The 17268-nt window shown below is 41.1% G+C and overlaps 3 protein-coding genes across 3 annotated transcripts in view; all 3 read left to right on the top strand.

The window, feature by feature from the left end:
• Positions 1–4138: 4138 nt before the first annotated feature.
• tmem244 (transmembrane protein 244) lies at positions 4139–8595 on the top strand. The gene is made up of 6 exons (XM_034527929.1): positions 4139–4267; positions 6769–6854; positions 6979–7055; positions 7428–7553; positions 7925–7969; positions 8498–8595. Exons 1-6 carry the CDS (start codon positions 4175–4177, stop codon positions 8593–8595), a joined length of 525 nt encoding a protein of 174 aa, XP_034383820.1. The 5' UTR covers positions 4139–4174.
• Positions 8596–9787: 1192 nt separating this feature from the next.
• On the top strand, positions 9788–13191 carry fkbp6 (FKBP prolyl isomerase 6). Its single transcript, XM_034527966.1, has 9 exons — positions 9788–9953; positions 10465–10582; positions 10687–10776; positions 10857–11059; positions 11363–11482; positions 11564–11761; positions 12387–12496; positions 12667–12761; positions 13102–13191. Exons 1-8 carry the CDS (start codon positions 9879–9881, stop codon positions 12737–12739), a joined length of 987 nt encoding a protein of 328 aa, XP_034383857.1. The 5' UTR covers positions 9788–9878; the 3' UTR covers positions 12740–12761; positions 13102–13191.
• Positions 13192–15897: 2706 nt separating this feature from the next.
• The window catches only part of arhgap18 (Rho GTPase activating protein 18), a 16469-nt gene continuing 15098 nt past the window's right edge, over positions 15898–17268 (top strand). Inside the window, exon 1 of the mRNA XM_034527088.1 lies at positions 15898–16246. Coding sequence (XP_034382979.1) covers positions 16122–16246 — 125 coding nt within the window. The 5' untranslated portion in view covers positions 15898–16121. The remainder of the gene's footprint in view (positions 16247–17268) is intronic.

Here is a 17268-nt window from a genome sequence, read left to right as displayed (position 1 = left end):
ATTTACATTCCGCAATAGGTCGAAATGAAAACAGGCTGCAAAGGGAACCCGGGCGGGAGGAAGAAGTGGAGAGAGTGTGGCAGAAGAAGGAGAGGAAAAACAAAGCCTTACATTGTTGACTGTTGCGTTGCTCGTTTACAAGCCCACTTGGGATCCTGGGATTTGGAAAATGTGTTGACTTTTTGGGTTATGCTTATTGTAAGCAGCTGTGGACAGGAGTCTAAATATTTAAAGGGAAAATGTAACTGACAAAGGAAAGGATTTTTGGAAAGAGGAGGGGGAGGAGAGGAAATGGGGGAGGAGGAGGAAGTGGAGTAGAGAAGTGTGCGGTGGAGTTTAGAATATTGGTCAGTCGAAGCATTTTTATCATTTGAAAAAATAATATCGCAATGGATCAAAGTATGATTGACAGATTGGGGGGAGGCTTTATGAAACTGAACAGGTTTTTTTCATGCTCAGTTATTGGGTAATTGGCTGGAAGAAGGCGGGACATATAGACGAATGGTTAAGGGCGGTATGGGCTCATCTTTTCTTCTTCAAAATATCAGAAAACAGTGAGAGCGTCAGAGAAAAAAAAACAACAACAAAAAGTGTGTTAAAAGTCCTAATCATCAAAAATACTTTCTTTCTTTTTTTTTCTTCTTTCTCCCACTTGTCATCCTCAGTTACTGTTGTTGCCTGTTTTTGAATATTTTGAATGAATTATGATGCATTTGTGTGACGTCAACCTCTGTATCACACACACACACTCACACACTGAACGATACAGTTGCAGCCTCTCTGCTCCGACAAAACACATTGTAACAGTTCAGCTCCACACCTTCTTTCTGTTAATAGTTGTTTTCATTAGATCTGTTTGTCTATTAACTCTCTTGTCATTTCAGACCCGGTCATTCACACATGATCATCCTTCATTCCCTTCACTTGGTTCTCACGCCCATCTCACCTGCAACCCATTCCCTCACTACTTAGGTTCCCTCACTTGCACTCGTCCTCTGCCAGATTGTCTTGTGTTTTGAGACCAAGTTCTCCAGCGTTCCATAGTCTGCGTCCCTGTTTCTGTCTGTTCTGTTCCTGCCGTTACTCCAGTAAAGGATTATTATTTGCTTACTCTGTTTTGTCCATTGTGCTTGGGTCCCTGGTCCTCGATCCGTGACACACATGTTGACATGTAGGTCAACGAATCCTCGTCTATCGCTCTGTGTCTCGTTGATTTATCATTTAAAAACCGATCAGCAGAGAAGCGGCGTGTTCATTTCTCTGCTGCTGAGGAGACGCCGCCGGTTGTTGAAAGCCACTCGTGTGGCGTAAACACTCCCCTTAGATACAGGAGCACGCTGTCTCTCAGGACCATTCGTCACACTCGTATCATCTGCGAACGTGCTTCATACTGATATCTAAATGTGCTGCAATGCACTGTTTTGTTAGAGTTATTAGTTATGACAAACAGGATTTGTTTTATAGCTTCTCTGCGCTCCTCGAAATAGAAACAGAAATAGTCCTGTTGTTTGTCGTTTGAGGTTTAGTCTGGGCTCAATAATTCATAAGGGCCTTGAAATCCATCTGCAATGCTCTTAAGCTTCAAACGTTCCAAGTCTTCTTGTTTTCTTCACCACCGCCGAGCTTCTGCTGTGTTGGACTGATAAAGGATTTAGGTGAAAATGTGTTTTAAATTGTCAAGTTCAGCTTACTTGAGGCTTTATGAACGTCACTCTCAGGCACATTTTGACTCATAATACTGATATTAGGTTCACGTTCACCTGCAGTTAAAGGAACAGTGTGCAGCATTTAGTGGGAAAATGGATTATAATAGAAGTATGTTTTCTTTAGTGTGTAATCACCTGAAAATAAGAATCATTGTGTTTTCGTTATACCTTTGAATGAGTTGTTTGTGTGCATGTTCTCTTCTTCACGGCGCTGGCTGCCATATTTCTAGTGGCCCAAAATGGACAAACCAAACAATGGCTCTAGAAATGGCCATTTGCGTTTCTGCGTCGGCCATCGCAGATCAACCACACGCGTGGCACACAAGAGAAGTTTCTGTTGGTTGCAATATGTCACCTCACCACTAGATGGCACCAGATCCTTTACACTGCACCTTTAAGTGGCAAACACCATACTTCAACATTTTGGGAAATATTCTTATTCGCTTCCTTGCAGAGAGTCACATGAAAAGAATCAATACCACTCTCACGCCTTTACGGTGCATATGAAGCTGGAGCCAGCAGCTGGTTAGCTTAGCTTAGCATAAAGACTGGAAGCAGAGTGAAACAGCTAGCCTTGTTCTCTCCAAATAAAATCTGCCTAGACCAGCACCTTTAAAGCTTTACACTTTACGCGGGGTTATGTACCTGACTATTCCTTAGCCAGGACTGGTAACATGCTGGAGTAAAATATTGAAATGTAATTTTATACTTACCATATGGATCAAACAAACAAGATATAATGTGTAAATGTGTGAACTTTACAGATGCCAGGATGTCATTTATGTATTTTTGACTCGCTGTCTTCAAGCTGAACTACGCAAATCCTCTGCTCGCTCTCAATTCATATGCAGCATGCAGTCAAAATCAAATTTAAATTGAGTCAGAGGAAACATCCACAGATAAAACACACACACACACACACGATGAATAGGTATGACGCCTACCTTGCTACATCCCCCCTCCCACTCCCCCTGCTCTCATCACTATGGCTACAATGATGCAGGTTACCGTGGCAGCCAAGTCAGCCTCTCCACACAAAATATGCACGCAGGCTGTGACGCTGAAGAGTTGAATAGAGTTTTCATTCGCTATTTCTGGAGGAAAACAAGTTGAGCTTTTGTCATCACTCCATCACCCCCGCATGTCGTTTCTTGTTTCGCCCTCTTTTCTTTCTCCTCCGTCTTTTCTTGAGCGGATGACGGAGGAACAGATTCTCCATCCTCTTGTCTGTTGTCATTCAAGATGTCAAAGTTTAAATAAAACGTGGAGCAGAGTGATTTCCCACTCCATGATCAGGAAGCATCTTATCCGCTGCTGTCAGGGCCGTTGTGCACGTGGCTGTCATCGCCTCTCCGGCTTGCGTTGCTTCTTCAGTTCTCTCTCTGCATGTGAAGCTATGCCACCACCTAGTGTTTGTAATCGTGTCTCTCTTGATGTCTGTTTTTTTTGTTTGTTTTTTATTTATGCATTTTACACCCAACCGAACAATCTTTGACATTTGTATTAACATAAATAAATAAAATAACATAAATAATAAATAAATAACATTTATAATTTAGCTAGTAGCGCGTATAAATGCAAACCTTTACATATGTGCACATCTACACCGGCGTATACATATACATATGCATCTACATATAGCCATACTCACACAACATACCAGTATATACCTTCCTACATGCATATACCTTTACATATGCACTCAAAAAGGAGGATTACAGGGAGAGGGAGGGGAGGACTGAATAACTAAATTAAGTACAATTAAATAATATATGCAGTAAATATATAAAATAAAATAAATAACTAAAGTTTAAAAAAAAATAGATAAATAAGTGAAAACTCTTGATGTTTTGTTGCAGATTTCTCTAAAATATTATATATATATATATATATATATATATATATATATATAATATATATTTATGAAACTTCAGGCAAGATTCACCCAGTGACACCTTCAAAATAAGTTTAAGTCAAGTTAAGTTGATGCATGCTGTCAGTGTTGGTAACAGCAGCTCAGTCATACTAAGGTTTCAACTAAATATCATTAACACTCATTATTTGGAGATTCATTTTCCTGTTCTCAATTAGCAATGAGTTGTTTTGGCTATAATATTTTGGGAAATAGTAAAAAGGCAGATGACAAGTTCCCCAAAAATGGCGGAAAAAAAACCTTGGAATAAGCAGAATGACATAATGGAGGTAGAGGGAGGTAACCGATGGTACAATTCAAGAAATAATACTAATAATCCAAATATAAATATGTGTCTGTAGCACTTCCTGAAGTATTTAGCCTCAGAACCAACTCTGTTCTACTAGAGTACGTTCACCGTTATCCCTCATGGGATTTACTCTTAGTACTCTTCTTAGTAGTAATCCCATTTCTCCTAATCCGATCCTCCCCAACATGCTCTCTCACACACAAACACATGTAGCCGACATTCTCTCATTTAGACCAGCAGCCATTCATGTTGTTGGACTACTGCTGCCGTTGTTTTGGATTCACGCTCATAAAACGCCATGGACCCTTCTCCCCCAAGACTACACCCAGTGACACCTTGGTAAGGACGCCGCATGACGAGTTTGCTTTAACTGAGGGGATTAAGGAGGCACGGCGAGGAGGCGTTTACAACATGTGTCGAGCAAATTACTTGCAATCGAGTCTATTGCCCGTTCCCTTAAATTCAATTTGTATGCAGTCATTTTTGAATTGTGTCATCTTCATTACAGTCATAATCAACATTTAACTGAGTAGTTTATAAGGTTCATGTCCTAATGTCACAATTAGACTTTTATTTACCCTTTACAAGCTTATTCAGAGTAATCAACCAAAATTAAAACTTATTTTAAAGCCTCGAAGCTGGTTCTTAGACGAGTTTTTATTTATTTTTTTAAAGTTGTCTAGTTTGGAGATGACAGACAGAGCAGCCTAGTCAAGGTGTTTAGCTTTCTCTTAAGTATTGGCATGAGCTAAGCTACTTTACTCCCTCCAGACAAACCAACATCCCCATGTCTGAGCAGAGCGAAGGGACCACATGGTTCAGGGGGTCCAGTTTAAAAAAAAAAGACATGCTTTATATTTGCAACCTCAAGATAGAGATATGAATTTTCTCAATACTTTTAAAATGAGTTTGTATTGAACTCTTGTAATGTGTTTCGCTGATGGGGAACGTAATTATAAAGTCTAATTAGCGAGCTAAGTAAGACCTCAGCATCCTCCACTGATGCCCAGACGGCGACAGAGCAGGGATGAGTGAAAGAGTTTGATGACTGCTGGAGGGATCGCTGTCTTCTGCCTGTTGCCTCAGCACATGGCAACATTTAAGAAAGATAGCAGCGGTCACCACATTCTGGGAGAGAGTCTGTAGCATTCCAGCCCCACTGTAGTATTGATAGTATCGCAGTATCCATGATCCTCACTGCGGCATCTGCCTTGTGCAGGTGGGAATAGGCCCGATGCAGCAGGCTAACGATAGCATCATCCGCTAGCTAGGGGGGAGGGGGGGGGGGGGGGGGGGGGGGGGGGTCCAGTGCCGCTCTAATGACGATGCCTTGCCAACGGATATCCTTCTCATTGAAATGTTGAATGTTGTTACCGCTGAGAAGATTAGTGGATTACTTGGATTAAGTAATTTATCAAGCTACAAGCCGTACGGTCCCAGCTTGGTGCTTTGAGCTAAATGCTACCGTCAGCGTGCTAACATTCTCCCAGTGACAATGTTAACATGCTGAATTTGTATTGGCAGGTGTGTTCACCAGCTTAGTTTAGCATCTTAGCATGCTAACATCTGTTAGTTAGCAGTACATTTATGCAAAAGTGTTTTGGGTGATTACAGGTTACTGGTTTGATGAGTGGATCGAATAGGAAAATGAATGTGGGGGAGTCCAGAAATGCAAAAGACCAAAGTAACAGGGGGATCACCAAAGTCAGGATTCCTCCTCTGGGGACCATGAATGTCTGTACAAGATTTGGTGGCGATCCATTCGATGGTTTTGTGTATTTCAGTCTGAACCAACACAGTGGACTGTTCTGTTTTATAGCACTATAAATTGAACTTTGGACTTTGTTTGGACAATATAAGTCAATCCAATTGAAATTTACTTTGGACTTTTGTAAATTGTAATAGGCATATTACACAACCTTCCGACATTTCATAGACTGATAAAGACTGATCAAATAAGTATAAATAAATTGTTAACAGGTAATTTATTTAAAATGACTGATAGCAGCCTTAAGAGTCACTATGTATCACAATAAACAGATGTGGACATATTCCCTTTGATTAGAGAGTGTAGTTATCACAGCTGATGTTTGACTTGGCGCAGCAGGAATAGAACAGGTGTAAACTAATGAGATTAATGATGATTACATTTCATTAACGCGTGCCAGTAAGCCAACATGCAGAGGGCCCTGGCACCCGCACACCTGACTGGAGCGCAGCCCATTATTAATGTAATCAGTTACATCTGTGTTTGACAAGCCCGAAGCGTCAGCTGTGAGGAAGAGGTCTTTTTTTAATTTCTCCTCACCAGCTTTAGTTTGGCCATTGGGGAAGAAGAGAAGATGGAGGATTTTTTTGTATCTCCAAATGTAGAGCTGTTTAGTCCGATTGAAATCCCTGATACAAGGGTTTATGTTTCTCTTGGTATTTATTGTCTTATTCTATCTGTTCTTTACCTTGTTTATTTGAAGCAAAAAAACCCCGGATGGGCAACGGAAGACGTTTTCAAAAGCCGAAAAAGCATTGAATTTCATCCACTCATTTGAGAAATGGTTCTCATTTATGTCATTTAAATTTTTAGTTTAACCTCAGGGTTGTAATTTGTAAACAAGCCAGAAGTCAAATTAAGGAACAATGTACTAACTATGTAAATATACAGTGTCAGGTACATACAGTTTACAGTAGATTAAACATGATTAAATATCAGCAACGGAAGTTAAACATGAGACGCTGTCGGTTCCACCCTTAAAAAATGAAAATCTGCTGCTTATAGAAAACATAGCATGTTTCATGTTAACTTAAAAACCCGGATCTTTATTAATACATATTTGTGTCCTCAGGTTGTCCTGCAGAACCTGTTGATGTGCATGGTGTGCTTCTACTCTCTCTACTACACGGTGGTCAGTCTCTGCATCGGACTGCTCAGGTACAACACGAGTGCTGCACGAACCTCCACAGTTTGCTCCAAGATCAAAAAATGATCGTGCAAAAAATGAGTAAAAAACGCAAAGTGCACATTTACCGTTTGTCATCTTCTGCTGTGTCTCCAGGGTTCATGAGATCAACAGCTTGTTGGCTCCATTTGACTACACGACACAACCGTCATGGCAGAACCCCAAATACCTCGGTGAGTAGCGCAGGTATTTTGATTCAAGGGTAACCGAACCATGTGATCAGCTTATAAAATATGAAGCACTGTTATAGATTCAAGCTTCACCTCCACCAGCAACAACATGGAGAAGCTGCTAACACTTTAATTTATCAGTAAAAAATAATCCACTAGTATAATCAGGATTATGACATCCATATACTTTATATTACTAATGGTTCTGTTGCATCCGGACTACTTTTACATTTGTTCATTCAATTTATTTGTTTAATGAGTATGCACTTTTATTTAAATTATATTTTTAAAGCAGTATTTTATGGCAGTAATGGTACTTTTCCATAAAGAAGGATCATCAAACTGGCCGTTGGTGGGTTTCTCTCCTCCCGCCAGTTGGTGTAATTTCCACAGAAGTGACCTACGTTTTGGGAGGGCTGGTATTCGCCTGGATAGTCGAGGAGTGGGTTTGGGATTACGCCATAACTGTCACACTGCTGCACATCGCGATGACTGTGGCAGGTAAACACACACACACACACACACACACACACACACACACACACACACACACAGAGTGGATCAATGGAACGGAACAGCTGATGGGATTGGAGGCCTGATTATGTAAATGAGGTATATTGGTTTCGGATATGTATAGGCACACACACACACACAGGCACTATCCTTTTGTGTACCAACATTTAAAGAAAACAAACACTAGACACAGTCAAAAGATTATGAAGGAAAGCCCAAACATCCTAAACTTGCACTCTTTTCTCTACGCTTTTCACTTAAAGACGTAGAAAAAAAGTAAAGTGAACGTGTGCAGTGTGTTTTATGTACAGGTAGATGTTGTTGTTTACATCAAATACTCCGTGTTCATGTTCCTGCAGTGATGTCAGACTTCCCTTCAGCTGAGCACTGGTGGATAGCTCTAGGTAAGTGTTCTACTTTCTTCTTCTCACTACCCCTCCAAGTGTATCCTTCGCTGTCTCTGCCCTCTATTTCTCCTTCTTATCTGGCCAAGATATTACTTTTGCCTTTTCCTAGACTCACAAAATCTCACTTCCCAATATAGGGCCGACGATATTATTATCATAATATGATCATTTATTGCCTTTTTTTTAATATGGAATCTTATCTTGAGGAAATCGAGTATGCGATGCACCATTACTGAATTGATAATAACAAGCACATACTAAGTACGAATTTGATTATTTTTGCACTAAAGTTCTGAATTAAATAAGAAAATAATCAGAACCTTTTATTCGTCAAGTATTCACACAAGAGTAAACAAATCCATGTTGTTACTTCATATTGACCAATATCGTGACACACACACTGTTATTGACAAATCGCCCAGCCCTACTTCTCACATCCCTTTTTAGGTTCAGGCATTTTAAGGACAGCTAAACCTTCCTTGATTTGATCTCTGTGTCTTAATCATTAAATCCCTCTCTCTGCAGGTTCAGGCCTGGTGATGATGATATTTGGAGGACAGCTCATGGCCCATAAACTCTACAGAAGCAACTTTGTCTATCCAGCTGAACTACAGAACTTCTAATGAGCGCAATGACCAAAGCTTTTAATTGGTTTACTGGTTCAGCTCAGGTCTGAATGCATCCAACGGGTTCACTTTTTAAAGATTGTACCGCTCGGTTCATGTTAACGTCGATGTGAGCGACTACATGTCTATTAAGAATATACTGTTTTATATAACGCAACCACAACAACGTTAATAGTCACATCCCTCCTTGTACAAATGTCCCAACTTTGTCTATTTTCTATATTCTGTACAGTTAAACAAATGTTTTGTATTGTTTCTTTACTAACTGAATACAAATAGAGGAGATGACACTCGACACATCTGCTAAAAAAAATAGGACCAAATTGAGATTACTTTTGTAATGTTAGTGTTTTATTTATACTGTATGTGTCACATACCAAGTTTGTAGAGTGTAATAGTGTTGTCTGATATTACGATTATTATCTATTAGTATTTTAATTCTGGTTGTATGTATTAGTTAAAACTGGATGTATATTAAATACTGCGAGCTAAATGTGTTTTTTGTATTTTAGTGTTTTGCGTGTTTGTGTCTGTGAAACTAGAAGAGGCCTAAGTGACACGTGTTTGGTTAACAAAGACAGACCCATAACTCCTGGCTCTGAAATAAACGAATAGAACAAAAACATGACAAACTTGGGGGGGGGGGGGGGTCCCAATCCCAATCTCCACCCTCACGGACTATTCACATTGCAATGAATTGTGGGTAAATACCTTGGGCAAAATCCGGGGGCTGTCCCCCTCCCCTTTACCCAAAATTCATAGCCATGTGACGTTAAACAAGCAGTTACAAATGGACACATGGGAGACGTTAAAAAAAAATGTAAACAAAGAGGACGGCACGTGGGTTTACTCAAAAACATTAAAGATTAAAGATGGAACGTAAAAACACGTGAAACCTGAGGATATTTATTCATTTAACTTTATTTATTTTATTCATCCAAATTTTCATAAAGTTAAGATAAGTTGTTTTGAACAACAAAATTAAGTAGATTGTTTGAAATACCTCTCATCCTGTTAGAAGATTTTTTTTAAAAAATTTTAAGTAAACATATTTGTGACGTCAGCGAGTCCTGAAGGGGGACGATGAGGACCCGTGCTTTCGGACCTCGTGCGGCCCACAGCTAAGCTCCGCCTCCCCCGCGAGCCGCAGCCAGTAAGGTTACGTCAGACTACCCGAGCGCTCAATTAAGACACCTGGGTTTGAACTTCATTAAAACAAGATAAGAATAAAAATAATAAACCTACCCGAACGGTAACCGTAACTTAAACCCACCGACTCAATGTCAAAAAACGGGTTTATATCCAGTATCCGGCGGTTGGTTAGCCCCGAGGAGCCGCTAGCGAGCAGCAGGCCGGTAAGTTAGCTGAGCTCGAGACGTGGGACGTTACTGCGGTCCGTTGAGTCGGCATCAGTCTCTTTTCTAAAGCTAAGAAATATGATTATTAGTCTGTATTTTATGGGGGAAATGTGGCTCAGTTCAAGATTGATTTTTAGGTGAAGCTGGAGTGTGATCATCATACCAGCATGTAACTTTAATTAAGTTTAAAGTCGGATACTTTAACTGTATCTTCTCACAAATGATTGATACCATTAGTGGAGCTCATCGATGCACTGTTAAACAGGTGTTGTGATAGTTACATGAAGGTCTTATGAAGTATACATTATATATTGGAAAGTAAGATTCTGCTGTAAGTCTAATAATATATGTACAAGTGTGTCTTGTGACAAAAGGAAGTAAAAAAAAAAAAAATAATAATAATAGCTGACAAAATAATATAATGTTGAGCAGTTTTTTTTTTCAGCGTTATGTTTGTTTTCAGTAGATTGAAAACAAACAAGGAAACTCTGTTTCGTGGCCTTTGTAGTGTCCGTTCGATCAACTTCGCCAGCAGATGAACGATGTCCTGGGAGATGGAGGGATCCTGAAAGAGGTGGTCCAATCTGGGGAGGGCCCACCCGTACCTGAAAACGCTTCAGTATTGAGTATTTACAAGTGCAATTTTGTTCTAAAAATCTCCTGACGCAGTTTACCTGAATTATTTTTGTCCCGCCGCGACCTCTCCTGAATCCCACCCTTTCTCCCACAGTCCATTACTCGGGTTTCCTGGAATATTCTGACCGTCCTTTTGAAACCACCACGCACTTCAAGTACCCCCAGATGATGAAGTTAGGGAGAGGTCAGTAATACTTTGTGCAGGTTCAATAGAAGTTTCCTCCTTGATGGAACCCCTCCGACCCCCCCCAATCATTCAAACAGATGTGACGCTGGCCGGACTGGAGCTGGGTCTGCTGACCATGCGGAAAGGAGAGTTCTCTCGCTTCCTCTTCCAGCCCCAGTACGCCTACGGGGACATGGGTTGTCCTCCGCTCATTCCCGCCGCCGCGGTGATCCTGTACGAGATCCAGATCCTCGACTTCCTCGACTCGGGACAAGTGGACGACTTCATCGCAATGAGTCCGGTAGGGAAGCTTCAGGTGTCCCGTTGTTGAAGCTTCAAGTGTCCCGTTGTTGTCACAGTCTGGGAGTGCTATTAAGAGGAGATTTATTTATATTTCCATACAGTTGTGCATTCAACTGAAGACTCCTGCTTATGTTATTGTTATTGTTACGATCATGCATCTTGAAACATGTGATCTAGCCCACAACCTGTTGCTTTATCTTTCTTTCTTTCCTACGATACCATTTTTTAAATTTTTTAATAGAGACAATAAGACAGAAGGAGGTGGCTGCTTTGCGTTACTTTTTGCGTTTTCTGTCTTCAGGAGGAGCAGAACGATGCTCCTCTGTCCACGCTCCTTGAAGTCGTCGGCACACTACGCAGCTTCGGCAACCGTTTCTTCAACCAAAGCCGCTACGACAACGCCAAAGATCGCTACAAACAGGTAAACCTTGGAAGAGTTTCTTTGTGTGTGTACTTGTAAAGGTGAATATGTATTTAGCGATGGATTCTGTGCTTGGCCAAGGCATCGAAGCTGCTGGTGAACAGGGAAACACCGAGCGATGCGGAAACGGAGAGGATCAAGACGGCACTGCTTCCTCTCTATCTGAACCTTTCTTTCACCGAGCTCCGTCTGGACCGCCCGCACAAAGCCCTAAAATATGGCAACAAAGCCTTGGAGATGGACTCTGCCAACACAAAGGCTCTTTTCCGCTGCGGTCAGGTGAGACGAGGGCTTTTCTGTCGTTTGCTTCTCAAAACCGTCAAATAAAAATCCTCACAGGCTCTTGGAAGTCTTTTTAAGTGTGTCTGATATTAAAGGTTTTAGGTCGCAAAGGGGGGTTTAAAATAGAGATGGCACAGGAAGAACCAAATGCAATAGAAGTTCTCAACCCTTGGAGAATTGTATCAAGTTTGATATGTTGAATGAAGAACTACAAAAGATAATATAACTTTTCTCACAAAACCTTTATTATTTATGTAGATTTTGGTTTAGAATTTAAATTTTTCTATATATATATATATATATATTACATTACACATACTGCTATGCTTCCATGAGTAGTTTATCCTTCAGCTCCAGGGTCACCTAACAATTGTTTTCTAGATGAATTGTTTGGTCTATAAAATGTCCACCCCAGTTTGTCAAAGTTGAAGGTGATGACTTTAAATGTCTTGTTTTGTGCGTCCAAAAGCCACGAATGTTCAGTTTAAATATGATGTAAAAGCAGCAAAGGGATGAAAACGGCATTTTCTGCACGTAAAATCAGCAGCTCTACTCTGCTGCTGATTGCTCGCACTCGAGATAACAATTAGCCCATTATACAGACTGATGTCATCTCTGTCAGGCGTATCTGGAGCTGCGTGACTACGAGAGCGCCCAGAGTTGCCTCATAACCGCTCAGGCAAAGAAGCCCTTCGACAGCGACATCAACAACCTGCTGAGGAAAGTGGCAACGTAAGATGAACTTTTGATCAGTTTATAGATGTATTTCTCGCTGATAGAATTTATAAAGCTTGTATTTTTGTTTTAGCAGACTTATGCTTATTGTATTGCACGTTTTTTGTTTAAAAATGTCAGTGCTCCCCGAAGATATTCTATGTGTATAACCTGTGTCCATATTTCAGATGCTATAAGAACAGCTTGGACAAAGAGAAGGAACTGTACTCCAAGATGTTCAGTAACTTGAGGGCCAAGTGAAGCCGTAAAGATGAGTGAAAAGGTAAGAGGTCCTGTCTGTCTGCCTGTCTGTCTGTCTGGGGTTTCATCAATATTCATCCACTTTCCTTAATCTTTTATCATTTTAAGACACAAACAATGATTATTTTTGTCTGCCTTCCACGACCACAGCTCCCATGATTCCTTGCGATGCTCACACAGTATGTTGGACCAGACTTTGTACTGCTCAGTACTGAATTAGATACTTATTTAACTTGATTTAAAAGGACGGGGAAATAAAACCCAGTGCATCGTGTTTGGGCTTTTCGAAAAAGGCCGATCTCGTTGATCTCGTTGATCTCGTTGATCTCATTGATCTCATTTCACATGTTTGTGTGTTGCAGATGACTTTGTGGGTAAAGAACGGCCCGGTTTCTCTCCAGTACTGCACGTTTTTGTGGTGTTTTTTTTGCGTACGTGAAGAAAGGAATAATGTTGTACAGATGTATCGTTATTGCCCTCGATGGACTGGCGGCCTGTCCAGGGTGTCCCCTGCCTTCGCCCTATGTCAGCTGGGATAGGCTCCAGCGCCCCCGCGACCCTAATGAGGATAAGCGGTATTGAAAATGGATGGATGGATGGATGTATCGTTATTTTCAAAAAATTAAGTTGAGTTCTTTAAAATTCTTGATTGTTAAAAATGTAGCTTGACCGTTCTGTTTGCTGGAATTTGCTTTTGCCTCCAAATGAAAAAAAATATGCCGGCTGGAGGAAGATTTGCATGAACTCAGTCTTGTGTGGCTGAGTTTTCTATAATTATGTCACATTTTGTTTATAAAGTCTGTTTGCTGGAGTGATAAATGTTAAATGGCACCGGCTCTGATCACTCTTGAGGTAATAATGATGAAAATGCACGTTTTCACAGTCTGTTAATCTCAAAATTAATCCTGACACTTGGCTCCTGTTTGATTGGGCAGATAATTGAATTGCTGTTCTGACATAATTTGTTCTTGGTGTTGAATTACTGTGAAATAAAATGACCTCGGATGTAGAAATTGTGGTTGTCAGTATGACTTGCTTTGTTTATCAAAGGTTTATTGACAAAGGATGCATAGTGAGTGGTTATGATGGATTAATTATATTCCAGTTTGTGCATTTAACATGCTGATTTATGGACTTTATCAATGCACCTTAGTGGTGTGGATAAATAAAAGGGTTTTATTGTTTTGGCTCGCAGACAATCGAGAGCAAAGTGTAACCGCTAGTTTCAGAGAACCTGCGTCGGTGGTTTAAGTACTCTTGAGACCATTAGTCGACTACTTGTCGTGTGTGCCAGGAAACAGCAGGGGGCGTACTTTCTCTGCCTCCAGAACCCCAACCTGCTCCTGAGAAACATTAAAGTCAAGCTCTGGTGGAAAAACTCTGAACACAACAGAGATGCGAGCTGGTTGACTATTTAAAACGGGAACAATTTATAATGTTAAAGGTCGATATCTAATAGACATAGATGGGCCCTCACTTCATTGTGTGTTTTCCAGAGCTACTGTAAGTAGCCACCATCTCCCTGCCTTGTGTTGCATCCTCTTCTATCAGTTCCTACTCACTATTTTGTGTACTGTCCTCATTAACTGCCTGAACATGCTGCCGTATTGTGCGAGGAGTGAATATTTGGCACAGCGCGCACAGAGTCTTGAGGGGGAAGCGAGCGACTCGTAGTAACTGGACAGACGGAGGAGTAGAGGGGGGTAAGATGATGGGAGGGTTGGGGGGGATCAGAAGTGCAGAGGGGCAGATGGAGGAGCAGAAAAAAATCTGATTGACCCCTGTGGCTAATCCAGCTTGTCACAGTGTGCGAGTGTCGTGCCATTATCTCCCAGCATATGGCCGGCAGGTCGTGCTCTGGTAAAGACTGTGACTGGACGCAGACACAGACGGACAAGATGGTCTCCAGACTCGCCTGCTACCTTCACCTCAGGTGAGGAACGAGAGACGGAGACGGCGCGTGTGTGTGTGTCTCTGTGTGTGTGTGTGTGTGTGTGCATGTGCATAATCCTTCTCCGTTTGTTTAAATGTGTGTGAGGTTGCTCTCTCTCTCCTTCTGACACACGTCTAATTTAGTGTGAATTTAAATTTAACACCAAAAAAAAGAGTATTCGTTCCACCTTCAGGTGCCGATATAAATGTGTAGCTCACTTTGCTGTATGGTGAAATGTGTACCACAACATATTTTCAGACCTTTTTTTTGTTTAAAGGTGTGATATTCTGTGCTATAAATTTGCTGTGAGGAACACTAGCCAGAGCTTTTTGTTTCCAAACAAGAGGTACATATTATAAGGACATAACATATAATATATATATTTACCTGACAGCTGTATTGTTAACAGGAACTTTGGAATAGTTCATCTGCAAGCTGTACGATAAACTCCTAAAATATGATCCATTAAACAAGCTTCAGGACAAATCTATTAAAAATAGATCTTCATTTAACACATTACTGATTTAAGACATAATTCTTCACAATCAGGATGCCTTTGGATGATTATTTATTTCACGGCAGACACGCTAAGTAACCAAGCCATATTTTATATTGCAGTGTTGCTTGTTTGCTAATTTGAAAGCAGCAAGCTGATAAAAAAAAAAACCCAGAAAAAGAGAATCCTGTTGACGCCTGCATTGAAGCCACCTTCACCTCTTTCTTGTTTTTGGTGCCTTTCACCTTCAGTCTGGCCTTCGGCAAGTGGAAAGCACGATTATTTGGATTGACTGACCTTCGGGGACGTTTCTTTGTCTGGCCTTAAGAATCTCCTTGATTGTTTTGGCTGTGTGTTTTGACGACTCCAAAAAGTGTGAACGCATGTTTATACAGAAGCGTGTGACAGTGCATCTGCGTATTAGATGCACAATGTCAATGTTGAAAGATAATAATTATGTGAGTGGTTTGTTGATTTATTTATGAAAGCACCCTCTAAAAATTATATATTTTTTTATATATATATATATATATATATATATATATATATATATATATATATATATATATATATATAGTTTTAAAGCATCCATTCAAGCGTTGCACCAGGAAGTAATCTGTACCGCCTTCGAGCAGCAGGGGGCGCCAGGCCAGCTATTCGTGGTTGCCGGTTTCAGCCAATCATCGTGCAGCGTTGTATCTGTAGTCCGGCCCCCTTGTCCTGCCTCGCAGGCACAAGTTGTGGAGAAAGTCGAGAACTAACAGGAGACTGAGGGGAAAGAGGGAGCGGGACAGTCTGTCAGCATGAGTCGGCAGCAGAGCAGGCCGGCGATGGAAAGCGCTGCTCAATAGACCGATAGCTCGATATATATATTTATATCTATATATAGACATAAATAGGTGGATGTCAGCTGTGTGTGAAGCAGAAGGCGACAGAAGACGAGGAGGAGAAACATGAGTCGGCAGCAGCAGCAGTCCCAGGGAGTGGTTTTAACGGGTTACCACAGCAACGCGGAACTGTTGCCGAAAACTGGACCGTGTGCCCCCAGCTGTCCGTCAGCCCAGGACCACGAGCCCAGGTGTGTGTGTGTGTGTGTGTGTGTGTGTGTATGTGTGCGCGCGCAGTTGGAATATAGCGATTTTAAAAGGAGGGCAGTTGCAGCTAAAGGTGTGAGAAGCTGGTGAGCAAAGGGCACAGTGATAGTTTTATTTATTTATTTTACTTGAGAGCTGACCCGAATAGGTTTTGAATGACAGCCGCCATGCTTCAGTGTGCACATCCTGCTGGACAACCCAGCAGAAACCTGCCTAATTGCAACTTATTGTTTTTTTTGTTTTCCATGATGAGGCCAACTCCGCCCTAGCTTGGCCTTGTGGGTGTGCTTTTTTCCCTTTCACCACATTCCTAATCAGCACATCAGCTGGTTAACCTTGACTTTGTTATACTTGTGTCAAGATTTTTTTCTTTTGCAATGTTGCCTATCTAACCCTTCTGCATGGTAATCAAAAGATGAAACTATTGTTTTGAACCGGTGCTCAGTGTCTGTGATATTAAACAGCCACCACTATGTTGTTGTTGTTGGAGGATGGTTGAAAGTATCTAGAGCCGTAGATTATTCAATTAGTCAACAAACAGGAAATGTTCCAGCAGCTAATTTGGACAAAATTAGCATGATTATTGACGCTCGACTAATAACTTAAAGATATTAAAGTAAAGTGTGATCTTTTAGCAGAGAGAAATACAGATGGATACAAATGAAAGGGGAATAAAAGCAACATGAAGTGTCTCAACATGTGTGTTGGGACTCAGAACGGCGTCATTGCTTCTCGGCATACGGATTCTCAGAGTCTTTGTATGTTTTTCTTCCAAAACATATACTCCCTGATTTGGTGTGTTTTTTTTGTTGTTTTTTTTTATGCCGGCAGCGGAGAGCAATGCCCGACAAGTCGGATTAAAACCTCCAATCGGCGTTCAGTTGGGCTGAGCTGACCTGTCAAACCTTTCCGTGAGCCCTGAACTGTATCGAAGCGTCTGCATTTGTGTGGTTTCTCCATTCATTTGTCACGATGCGTCGTTTTTCATGACATGCGCTGTCTCAGA

Source organism: Cyclopterus lumpus, chromosome 24 (genome assembly GCF_009769545.1).
Source record: "Cyclopterus lumpus isolate fCycLum1 chromosome 24, fCycLum1.pri, whole genome shotgun sequence".
In the NCBI taxonomy this organism is placed as follows: Eukaryota; Metazoa; Chordata; class Actinopteri; order Perciformes; family Cyclopteridae; genus Cyclopterus; species Cyclopterus lumpus.
This window is presented reverse-complemented; position numbering and strand designations above follow the sequence as displayed.